A 12,979-nucleotide genomic window follows, 5' to 3' on the forward strand; every position below is an offset into this window, starting at 1 on the left:
TACAAATGCATTTGGAGTTCGTTTTTTACAGTGATAAATAGATAGCTAGCTAATATGAAGTTAGGTAGCTGGTGATATTTCATTCACTTAGTTATCTATCTATACAGTATTTGAAGTTGTCTAGATAGCTAGCTAGCCAACTAGATAGCTCATTTAGCAGCTCATTTGAGTTAGCCTGCACTGTAGCTAGCTAGCTAATAATACATCGTTTTTTTTTTTACATTTTCAAAATCTATTTACTTACTTACTTGAATAGGTTCTCCCAGCCATGTGGACAATTGGAAACAGAGCAGCAAAGTTTGTCACCAGAGCGTTTTAGAGGATATTACTATTGAACTATGTACCCATTTAATAGCCAGACCTTCATACAAACTTGCTCTGCTGAATTCTTGACTCGAGTCCCAATGGGCGGCCTAAGCCTCACACAGCAATTTACCGCTATTTATCTAGTGTACATTCACCCTCAGTCACCTTGCCCTAGAGAGATTTACATGGTTATCAAAACGTCACACCAGGGTACGCCTAAACAAAGCACAGCCCCGTGGGAAAAATGAATGGTGGAAAAACGATGTGAACCATTTCCCTGTTTGACCTGTAGTTGTTATGGATATTATGACTCTGCAGAGCCCCAAAGTGGACGTGTCAAAATATGTTACATTGATAAAGCACACTTTATTTAACCTCAATGTCAACTTGTTTTTACATGGCGTTGTAGATTTTAGCGCTATACAGGATGTATTTTGGATGTTTTCAGTGTGTTTTTAACCCTTTCAGACAATGAGATTAATCGCAAAAAAAACAATTGTCAGAACACAGGCTCTCTATTCTCTCATGTGTTTTCAGGTCCTCTGACTGGGAAAATGTCTTTCCACAATGAGAGCAGTAGTATGTCTTCTCTTCCTTTGTATTTGTTTGTATTCTTTCATGCTTTTTCAGGTACCTTAACCTGGGAAATCTCTTTCCACAGTGGGAGCAGTGGTACGTCTTTTCTCCTGTGTGTCCTCTCATGCTGGTTCAGGTTTCCTAACTGGGCAAAATGCTTTCCACAATGGGAACATTGGTAAGGCTTTTCTCCTGTGTGTATTCTCTCATGCTCCTTCAGGCTCCCTAACTACGTACAACTCTTTCCACAATGGGAACATTGGAAAGGCTTTTCTCCTGTGTGTGTCCTCTCATGCCTTTCCACGTTCCCTAACCACCTAAAACTCTTTCTGCACGAGGAGCAGTTTGTATTCTCTTGTGTGTTTTCAGGCTCCCTAACTGAGTAAAACACTTTCCACACTGGGAGCAGTGATGTCGTCCTGCTGGTTTGGACGTCTCAGGTTCTGGTTCCTGCTGGTTCCTGCTGTCAGAAGGAGAGTTTGGTCTCTCTCCTGTCAAAGACAAACAGATTATTTAATTAAACAGAATGAACCTGAATGAAACCTCCACATGATAAAACTTCCTATGACGTTCAATCTAGACTAGATCCCTCAATCACCTGAAGTCAGTTTTTACAAGTATTATTAAACCGACTTCAAAATGCAGGTCTCTGTGTGGTTCTTAGGATGTCCATGCAGGTGATTCACTTCTAACCGAAGTCTTGCAGGTGTTTACATGGTTTAACACATCTGCCAGGTGAACGAAAAATCTAATTTCAGTACCAGTGTATTATATATTATTTTTCTCAGCAATTTTGTGATATCCAATTGCAACTCCTCTACGGACTCGGGGGAGAGGCGAAGGTCAAGAGCCATGCGTCCTCCGAAACACGACCCTGCCAAGCAGCACTGCACTTCCTGACACACTACTGAAACACGACCCTGCCAAGCCGCACTGCACTTCCTGACACACTGCTGGAACACGACCCTGCCAAGCCGCACTGCACTTCCTGACACACTGCTGGAACACGACCCTGCCAAGCCGCACTGCACTTCCTGACACACTGCTGAAACACGACCCTGCCAAGCCGCACTGCACTTCCTGACACACTGCTGAAACACGACCCTGCCAAGCCGCACTGCACTTCCTGACACACTGCTGAAACACGACCCTGCCAAGCCGCACTGCACTTCTTGACACACTGTTCGCTTAACCCGGAAGCCAGCCACACCAATGTGTCGGAGGAAACACCGTCCAGCTGGCGACCGAAGTCAGTCGCTAGAGCGCGATGGGACAAGGACGTCCCGGCCGGCCAAACACTCCCCTAACCTAGACGATGTAGGGCCAATTGTGCGCCACCCTATGGGACTCCCGATCACAGCAGGTTGTGATACAGCCTGGATTAGAATCAGGGACTGTAGTGTGCCTCTTGCACTGAGATGCAGTGCCTTTGACCGCTGGCCACTTGGGAGGCTCTGCTTAAATATTTATATTCCGGAGTCTGACATCGTTCTAATATTTATTAATTTCTTGTTATTTTGGGGATTTGTGTGTGTATTGATTTGTATTGGTAGGTATTACTGCACTGTTGGAGCTAGAAAAGTAAGCATTTCGCTGCACCTCTGATAACATCTGTAAAATGTGTAAGCAACCACAAACATTTGATGACAAGTCTGATTTATTAGGGAAGTTTTTAGGATGTAAAGACTACTATAATAATAGACATTGTGGACTACAGTATTTAACTAAAATAATATATTCAATGCATGATTAATGCATTTTGTTGGTGGCCCGCTCTTTGATGGTATACACATGTTACAGCGTAGCTTCATCAATTGCTACATTATAAACAACATAATAAAAAGTAGGACTTACAGTTTTAAACCTGCATCAGTTCAACAACTGCAGACAGTTTGTGTCCAAGATAGTACTTACTGTTGGTAATAAGATCCCTAGTCGCCTCCTCCTCCTCTTTCGATGTGACAGTTATCTTCCCCTGTTCCTCCACCTCTTCTTTTACTGTAACATCCTCCTCCTCTCTCACTCTGAACGTGTCTTCCTCTTCTTTCACTGTAACATCCTCCTCCTCTCTCACTCTGAACGCGTCTTCCTCTTCTTTTACTGAAACGTCTTTCTCTTCTTCTTTCACTGTAACAGCCTCCACTCTACTTCTTGTTTTACTGTGACATCCTTCTCTTTCACAACAATGTTCAGCCCCAGAGCTTTTTTTCTCCGTGCAGCAGACCCCCTCTTCTTTAACAGGAGGGGAGTAGTTTATGGAGCTCATGTTCGGGGATGTTAGCTATCCAGCTAGCTACTAGCAAGGTAAATATACAATTAAAGGGGGTAACTAGCTAAACGGCATAAGCCGACAGAAGTGTGTTTAAAACATAGTGGCTTAAATACACCGAAACAGTCTAAACAGCTTGAATCTTTCAGCTATGTTGGCTACCGAGGTGGATGACTCGCTGTTATTGTTGAAGTGTTTCGTCCACTAGATTATACGTCACACTAGCAGCGTCGCCTGAAAGACACGCGTGCCGACGCAGTTGAGGACAAAGTTATGTTTTTACAAACAAATCGTTTTAAATGTTTTATTATTAAATAATAATATTACATTGAGACTATCAGATAGATGCATGTGTTGATTAGTGCAGATCATAATCAGTGAGAATCAAACTTTACATCAACTTGACATCTGCATTTTTAAGGAAGTTTCTGATTAATTCAGTCAAACTATCAGATAATGATAAATAAGCAGCGACGTCACAATACATCATGTAGATGTATATAATGAACAGACTAGGTCTATACTGCTCCTACATGGTGTAACAATACATCATGTAGATGTATATAATGAACAGACTAGGTCTATACTGCTCCTACATGGTGTAACAATACATGATGTAGATGTATATAATGAACAGACTAGGTCTGGTGTGGGGCTTTAAGGCAGTGCTGTTAGTGTGACGTATAATCTAGTGGACGGAACGCTTCTTTCAACAGCAGCTACAGGTAGTCAGCCTCCTCGGTAGCTTGCTAGCCAAAATAGCCGAACCAATAAATCTCTTTAGACGCGTTAGTGTATATTAGCCACTGTGTTTTAAACCCACTTCTGTCGTCTAGTTAGTTATCCGATTTAATTTCATATTTACGCTGTTGTTGTTATTAGTCAGCTAGCGGGCTTAAGTTAAGTTAGTTAGCATTAGCTAACTAAGTTAGCATTAGCCTAACTAGCTAACATCTCCGACCATGCGGTCACTAAGCTACTCACCTCCTGCTAAAGAAGAGGCGGTTATCACAGTAAAACAAGAGGATGAGGCTGTTACAGTTAAAGAAGAAAAAGAAGCGTTCAGAGTGAAAGAGGAGGAGGATGTTACAGTAAAAGGAGAGGAGGATGTTACAGTAAAAGGAGAGGAGGATGCAGTTTATGGAGTGAAAGAGGAGTGGGAGATGACTGTTACATCGAAAAAGGAGGAGGAAGAAGAGGAGGAAACTGGATATCTGGGCCCGGTTTCCCAAACGCATCTTAAGGCATCCAATTGTTCTAACGATGAATTTAGCCATAAGATGGTTTTGAGAGACCGTTCCCTGATTAACTCTAGTAAGTACTGTCTTAAAAACAGAGGCACAAACTCTGCAGTTGTTGTACTGATGTTTGGTGTTAAAGCGGAAATCTGCAATTGCTACATCCATATTGTGACTTTTAAATTATTTATTTATAGCCATTGATTCTTGAAGAATATAAACCATGCTTCATGAGCTTAGTTCAACTGTAAATAAGCTTTTTTTACTCTAATGTTTAGAAACAACGTAAATCAACACTGTATAGCCTCAACATGGTTAAAACATGGTTAAAACTATAATGTTGTTATCATGGATGGTCAGTCCTTAGGTCTTTATGTCTGTAGTTACATTTCTCCAACCCCATAATCATCTTATTACCAAAACAGTGGTGGAATGACAGATTTGTTATTGTTTGAACTGCAGATTGCTGGGTTGTGTTTTTGTTTTAAACAGCAACAAAATGGCTGCCCAGAGACTTGGTTTGGTAAACAGCTGAGGGATGGGGGAAGGAGAAGTGTAACCACTCTCAAATTCATAGAGAACGATATTGTAGAAACCGTAACCCAACACCTAGCGACCTCGTCAAGAAGTTCAGACATCTTGGCATAACAGTTATAAGGTGTTGACTTGACAGTCGCTGGACCCAGGTTTGAGTTCAGATCAGGGATACCCCCTGAATTCACTACACTATGAATACAAGGACTGGCCATCCATTAGGTCATAATGATAGTTTAACCAGGTTTCTAGGCTATATAGTATATTCTAGAATTCATCCATGATGTCATAATGATAGTTTAACCAGGTTTCTAGGCTATATTGTATATTCTAGAATTCATCCATGATGTCATAATGATAGTTTAACCAGGTTTCTAGGCTATATAGTATATTCTAGAATTGCCAGTGAAGATTTCCTGTGATTATTAGAGCTGTTGATAAGTCATTGTATAATATTCAGCCAATTTATTTTCATGCCCTTACATTAAAGGCAAGACATACCTAGATTCAATTACATTCATGAATTGGTTTGAAACCTTTGTTTTAAACCCTTCTCAAAGTTGGTGCCTTGACGGATTTGTAAAAAATGGTTTGTCATGAAACACTTATTTATTTATTTAAATGTAACCTTTATTTATCTAGGCAAGTCAGTTAAGAACAAATTCTTATTTACAATGACTGCCTACACTGGATGACGCTGGGCCAATTGTGCGCCGGCCTATGGGACTGCCAATCATGGCCGGTTGTGATACAGCCTGGATTTGAACCAGGGTGTCTGTAGTGACACCTCAAGCACTGAGATGCAGTGTCTGCTGCGCCACACGGGAGCCCCAAAATCATGTTCTAGTGCTGTCCCCAACTAAAATACATCTTGGTCAACCAAGAGTCATCTGTTCTTTCTACCAATCGGCCCATGTGTTTTTATAAAATCTATGTGCTGAACTTGTCTGATGCTTTAAGCACACTGTTTGATTAAATAAATAAGACACACAAATGACTAGAGGGAGCCGGTCGTCAACATAACCTGACTAGAGGGAGCCGGTCGTCAACATAACCTGACTAGAGGGAGCCGGTCGTCAACATAGCCTGACTAGAGGGAGCCGGTCGTCAACATAGCCTGACTAGAGGGAGCCGGTCGTCAACATAGCCTGACTAGATGGAGCCGGTCGTCAACATAGCCTGACTATGCTAAATCCAATAGTTCTAACCGAGAGTCACCTTAAATTTATTGACAACACCCAAATCGATACTGTCATTAACGTCATTCTTCAATAATTACACATCATTCGTAATACTGTAGCAATTTAGTTAGTCACATGTTCAACTATCATCAGCTGATCCAGGAAATCATTTTCTGAATGACAGTCACATGGCAAACATCACGACATGCAACAACAACCAAAGTGCTTCTTCATTCATTACTCTGGTAAAGACAGTTATGCCGTGCTCCACGTTGGATCCAACATCCCTAACAAATTGGTGTTTATAATGTTATTGTCTGCTTGATTTACAGTAGGGTCTCGTTAGTCTGTTTGCACACAGAGATACTTAGCTCATAATGTGTAGAGAACTGTTCCTTGATGGATAGGCTATTGTACAACACACTGAGCTATTTTCTTTTATTCAGGACGTTTTGAATGACAACACATTACAGAGTAGCCTAGTGGGATTATTGACAAAATTATCTGGTGATCAGGTTATGAAATGTCATGAAAGACATTTTAGTTTCCATGTTTCACCTGAAATATTAAATGACTTATAGTCCTAGGTCTATGTTGTTGTTAGGTGAAGTTATGGGTCCTACAGTAGGTCTATGTTGTTGTTAGGTGAAGTTATGGGTCCTACAGTAGGTCTGTTACTGTTAGGTGAAGTTATGGGTCATACAGTAGGTCTATGGTATTGGTATAACTAGTTGTTTCTGCATTAGCATGGAGGAGTTTCTGTAACCAAATTGTGTGGGCATCGCCCTCGTGCCGCTAATGTATTAAACACAGAAAGGGGCCTATATTGGAGACCAAAAGTCGTCTGGCACACTGCTTAGGATTTCAACAACTTTAATAACTTATTTCTAGCCTACAATCATCAATGTCATTGATGTTACGACTAATGTGAAGCAGGACAAAATATGACTATTGTTGTTCACTTGACTGTCTTAAGACAATTGTCAAATAATTTTAACATTCATTACAGACGTCAATTGTTGTACAACATCATGGCTACGCTGGTGGCATCACCTTTCACAGTGGAATTCTGCTGGGCCTTTAACCATCTGTCTGACTTGTTGTTCACGCAGGAGAGAGACGTGACTGTCGTGGATCCTCTGGGGAGCCTCAACAACATCATGATGCTGACGAGGCACAGAAGAGTCTCTCCAGATCAGAACACCTCAAGAAACACCAGCGGAGACCCACAGGGAAGAAATCTCACCGCTGCTCTGACTGTGGGAAAGGTTGCAAATCTTCATCAGAATTTAAAATACACCAGCGAGTACACACAAGAGAGAAATCTCACCACTGTTTTGATTGTGGGAAGAGTTACTTAAGATTAAAATCACTAAAAGAACACATGAGAATTCACATAGGAGAGAAACCTTTTAGCTGTGATCAGTGTGGGAAGAGTTTTACTACATCAAGCCATCAGATTGTACACCAGAGATCACACACAGGAGAGAAATCTTATAGCTGTAATCAATGTGGGAAGAGTTTTAATACATCTAGCAACCTTATTGTACACCAAAGAACACACACAGGAGAGAAACCTTATAGCTGTGCTCAATGTGGGAAGAGTTTTACTCAGCTAAGCGGTCTGATATACCACCAGAGAACACACACGGGAGAGAAACCTTATAGCTGTGATCAATGTGGGAAGAGTTTTACTACATTTAGCAATCTGACTAAACACCAGAGAACACACACAGGAGATAAACGTTATAGCTGTGACCAGAGATAATCTGATTAAAGATCTCTGATCAAATATTAGAATATACATGCATGAAGGAGTTGTTTCATGATTTCAATGAATTAATGTCACAATTTAGAATGTTAACACATTGTAGTAGGAGTATTTTAATGATGTCATAATGTAGAACCCTAAACGTTTGCCCCCTTATCAATTGATTTCAGCATGATATGGATATTAGCCTCAGGGGAAAAATCCAGGCTCTGAATTGAAAGAGTACTACACTGCTCAAAAAAATAAAGGGAACACTTAAACAACACAATGTAACTCCAAGTCAATCACACTTCTGTGAAATCAAACTGTCCACTTAGGAAGCAACACTGATTGACAATAAATTTCACATGCTGTTGTGCAAATGGAATAGACAAAAGGTGGAAATTATAGGCAATTAGCAAGACACCCCCCAAAAAGGAGTGATTCTGCAGGTGGTGACCACAGACCACTTCTCAGTTCCTATGCTTCCTGGCTGATGTTTTGGTCACTTTTGAATGCTGGCGGTGCTCTCACTCTAGTGGTAGCATGAGACGGAGTCTACAACCCACACAAGTGGCTCAGGTTGTGCAGTTCATCCAGGATGGCACATCAATGCGAGCTGTGGCAAAAAGGTTTGCTGTGTCTGTCAGCGTAGTGTCCAGAGCATGGAGGCGCTACCAGGAGACAGGCCAGTACATCAGGAGACGTGGAGGAGGCCGTAGGAGGGCAACAACCCAGCAGCAGGACCGCTACCTCCGCCTTTGTGCAAGGAGGTGCACTGCCAGAGCCCTGCAAAATGACCTCCAGCAGGCCACAAATGTGCATGTGTCAGCGTATGGTCTCACAAGGGGTCTGAGGATCTCATCTCGGTACCTATTGGCAGTCAGGCTACCTCTGGCGAGCACATGGAGGGCTGTGCGGCCCCACAAAGAAATGCCACCCCACACCATGACTGACCCATCGCCAAACCGGTCATGCTGGAGGATGTTGCAGGCAGCAGAACGTTCTCCACGGCGTCTCCAGACTCTGTCACGTCTGTCACATGTGCTCAGTGTGAACCTACTTTCATCTGTGAAGAGCACAGGGAAGCTCCACAGTGAGGTGGAAAGTTACTACGGATATTGCAGGAGTTTCCTCTTGAAATCAGACATGCCTGTGGTAAGGACAACTTGGTTGCTGATTGTCTCAAGGGTCGGCAGTTAAAAAGTTTTGTGTTTAGCCAGTGCGTTGCCATGGATCACAATTTATTTTGACTGCATGTTTTTCTTTATTGGAGATGAGTTTTGTTTGGTCTCGGGGACGAGAGTTCTAGAAGCTAGTGAGTTTTAGGATTCTATAGAAAGAAAAAGGAGAAAAATAATACTATTGTATATTATTTAGAAATACGTGTTTTTTCTTGCTTTTAATTGTTTACAGCCAGTAGACACAATGTTTATATTGTAGAAGGTGACGCATTGTAGTTGATTATAATGTGAAATGGAAGTTGTTTTCTGTTGGTGAACAAACTTGTCCAACACAAATATAGGATATATTTGTTGTCTTAAAGGGGAAGGTGTTACAGGCTTTGGTTTTTATGTTCGACTTTAGCACGTAGGAAAGGGGGATACCTAGTCAGTTGTACAACTGAATGCATTCAACTGAAATGTGTCTTCGGTGCACTGATTGGTGTCACCTCGTTAGTCAGTATGTATTACACCTGTGCTGGCTTGTCCATCTCGTTAGTGGGAAGGAGTTTCACCTGAGCTGGTCCAGGTTCTATTTAAGAGTGTCTGGCCCAGTGCTCCAGTTGTCTTGATAGATGTGGAGAGTCAACACTTTTAGTTGCTCCACCTTTTTGGTTTGCTTCCTGTCTTTAAGTTTGGTGTGGGTTTTTCTTTTGTTTGCCTCTTCTTGGGCAGATTTAGTGGGTCTCATGGTGGTTGTCTTTTAGGTCCCAGTTGTTGTTACTAGTCAACTTTCAGTGGACACCCCCATAGTGTCATTCAGAACCCCTCCTAAACTCCACCTGTTTAGTTGTGGTTGTTGTCAGTGACTTTGTTAGTTCCCTCTTCTGTTTAAGGGACATTTTTTGTTTTCTTGCTGGGGAACGTAACAACAAACAATGTAGTAAAACAAGCTTCTATTTTGGGTTGTAGCATCCAGCTCTTGTTAATCAAAGGCATTTCCTTGAAATGTTCATTAGTCTTTCAGTTGTTATTCTTCTGTTTGCTGTGTATGGTTTTTATTTGTTTTTCTGTGAAATGCATTGCGTTGCATCCATGTCTGAAATGCGCTGTATAATTAAAGCTTGGTTTGGGTTGAACCTATTGCAAAATAAATGAACCCAATGACCAACCAATCAACAGACTCTTGCTCAGTATGAAAAACAGAGTAAATTCAGTGCATTTGTTGAAGATGAAAAATGTTGAAATCAACAATAAGTCAAAGGATTCAACTACTGAGAACTGAAGCAAACAAATGGATCAAACCGATCAATCTCACTTTTCAAGCCTGCTGAAGGAGTGGTCAACACCACCCCCGGCTCTACCAGGGGCTTGAGGTGGTCTCCCACACCTCTGCTTATGTCATGTTCTGTGGCCTTGCCGTTCCATTTCTCGACTGCACCTGCAACGCAAAGTAACACATTTAGTCATATTATATAAACCACTCAGGTCCGATTTCACATAAATGGCTTAAGCTTAGTCCCGGACTAAAATGCTTGTTTGAGCTGTCTTAACTCAAAGCGACTTGCACAGACGTATCTTAAAATAGTGGTAGATTTAGCCTGTTCTGGACTAAACAAAGCCGATTGCAAGAGGGAGGATTAGAGCTACTTCAGGACTAAATGGAAGCTTAAATTAATATTTCAAAGAGGCAGGTTTAAACTTCTGCTTAGTGCTGTTTGTGAGGGAGCCTGGACTATGTGGAATGTCTAAATGAAGACCAACATGCACTACAGAGGCCAGACCAGTACTGGTGGATAGGAGTAATCCATTACATTACTTTGAGACAGCTTTCGTATATACAAAGAAAATGCATTGGAGATAATATCTCGACTTTCCTCTCTGTCTCACAGAGGACGGCCTTTACCCAATTCTCTCCAAGTTCTGATCACTAAGGCTTTTGGCATCTGGAATCTTTCATTGTGAAACTGGTGATTTGTGTGGTGCCAGTGAAGCAACTGTGTGTTTAATTGTTCACAAAGTCTGCAGGGACATTTGTGAACTGAGGAGTCTTTACATCAAGTTTCCTGATGCTGCTGGCCAAGCCAACTATAAAGTGCAATTCCATGAATATGGGCACTTCCCAGAGTATATTACGGTGAGAAACATGGTCTACTAATAGTTACTACATAGTAATATGATCTACTAATAGTTACTACATAGTAATATACAACTATAAAGTGCAATTCTATGAATATGGGCAGTTCCCAGGAGTGATTGGCTGGTTAGATGGATGTCATGTTCCCATCAAGTGTCCATCAACTCCTGATGCTGAGGAGTACCGTAACCATAACAACTGGTTTTCCATCACCTCCTGATGCTGAGGAGTACAGTAACCATAACAACTGATTTTCCATCAACTCCTGATGCTGAGGAGTACCGTAACCGTAACAACTGGTTTTCCATCAACTCCTGATGCTGAGGAGTACCGTAACCATAACAACTGCTTTTACATCAACTCCTGATGCTGAGGACTACCGTAACCGTAACAACTGGTTTACCATCAACTCCTGATGCTGAGGAGTACCGTAACCATAACAACTGGTTTTACCATCAACTCCTGCTGCTGAGGAGTACCGTAACCATAACAACTGGTTTTCCTTCAACTCCTGATGCTGAGGAGTACCGTAACCATAACAACTGGTTTTCCATCAACGCCTGATGCTGAGGAGTACCGTAACCATAACAACTGATTTTCCATCAATCCTGATGCTGAGGACTACCGTAACCGTAACAACTGGTTTACCATCAACTCCTGATGCTGAGGAGTACCGTAACCATAACAACTGATTTTACCATCAACTCCTGCTGCTGAGGAGTACCGTAACCATAACAACTGGTTTTCCTTCAACTCCTGATGCTTAGGAGTACCGTAACCATAACAACTGGTTTTCCATCAACGCCTGATGCTGAGGAGTACCGTAACCATAACAACTGGTTTACCATCAACTCCTGATGCTGAGGACTACCGTAACCGTAACAACTGGTTTACCATCAACTCCTGATGCTGAGGAGTACCGTAACCGTAACAACTGCTTTTCCATCAACTCCTGATGCTGAGGAGTACCGTAACCATAACAACTGATTTTCCATCAACTCCTGATGCTGAGGACTACCGTAACCGTAACAACTGGTTTACCATCAACTCCTGATGCTGATGAGTACCGTAACCATAACAACTGGTTTTACCATCAACTCCTGCTGCTGAGGAGTACCGTAACCATAACAACTGGCTTTCCTTCAACTCCTGATGCTGAGGAGTACCGTAACCATAACAACTGGTTTTCCATCAACACCTGATGCTGAGGAGTACCGTAACCATAACAACTGGTTTACCATCAACTCCTGATGCTGAGAAGTACCGTAACCATAACAACTGGTTTTCCATCACCTCCTGATGCTGAGGAGTACAGTAACCATAACAACTGATTTTCCATCAACTCCTGATGCTGAGGAGTAACGTAACCGTAACAACTGGTTTTCCATCAACTCCTGATGCTGAGGAGTACCGTAACCATAACAACTGATTTTCCATCAACTCCTGGTGCTGAGGACTACCGTAACAACTGGTTTACCATCAACTCCTGATGCTGAGGAGTACCGTAACCGTAACAACTGGTTTTCCATCAACTCCTGATGCTGAGGAGTACCGTAACCGTAACAACTGGTTTTCCATCAACTCCTGATGCTGAGGAGTACCGTAACCATAACAACTGGTTTTACCATCAACTCCTGCTGCTGAGGAGTACCGTAACAACTGGCTTTCCTTCAACTCCTGATGCTGAGGAGTACCGTAACCATAACAACTGGTTTTCCATCAACGCCTGATGCTGAGGAGTACCGTAACCATAACAACTGGTTTACCATCAACTCCTGATGCTGAAGGAGTAACCGTAACCAGTAACAACTGGTTTTCCATCACC

At 42.1% G+C, this 12,979-nt stretch overlaps 1 protein-coding gene and 1 long non-coding RNA gene across 2 annotated transcripts in view; one reads left to right on the forward strand and one right to left on the reverse strand.

Annotated features, from left to right (window-relative positions):
* Window positions 1–648: 648 nt before the first annotated feature.
* Window positions 649–2,960, reverse strand: LOC120022470. Its single transcript, XR_005472604.1, has 2 exons — window positions 2,797–2,960; window positions 649–1,373 (listed from the first exon to the last, which is right to left on the reverse strand). It is a non-coding gene; the product is annotated as an uncharacterized LOC120022470 (long non-coding RNA).
* A 4,420-nt stretch (window positions 2,961–7,380) lies between these two features.
* The window catches only part of LOC120022462 (zinc finger protein 271-like), a 38,363-nt gene continuing 32,764 nt past the window's right edge, over window positions 7,381–12,979 (forward strand). Inside the window, exon 1 of the mRNA XM_038966380.1 lies at window positions 7,381–7,849. Coding sequence (XP_038822308.1) covers window positions 7,489–7,849 — 361 coding nt within the window. The 5' untranslated portion in view covers window positions 7,381–7,488. The remainder of the gene's footprint in view (window positions 7,850–12,979) is intronic.

The sequence above is a fragment of the Salvelinus namaycush genome, chromosome 27, assembly GCF_016432855.1.
Source record: "Salvelinus namaycush isolate Seneca chromosome 27, SaNama_1.0, whole genome shotgun sequence".
NCBI lineage: Eukaryota > Metazoa > Chordata > Actinopteri > Salmoniformes > Salmonidae > Salvelinus > Salvelinus namaycush.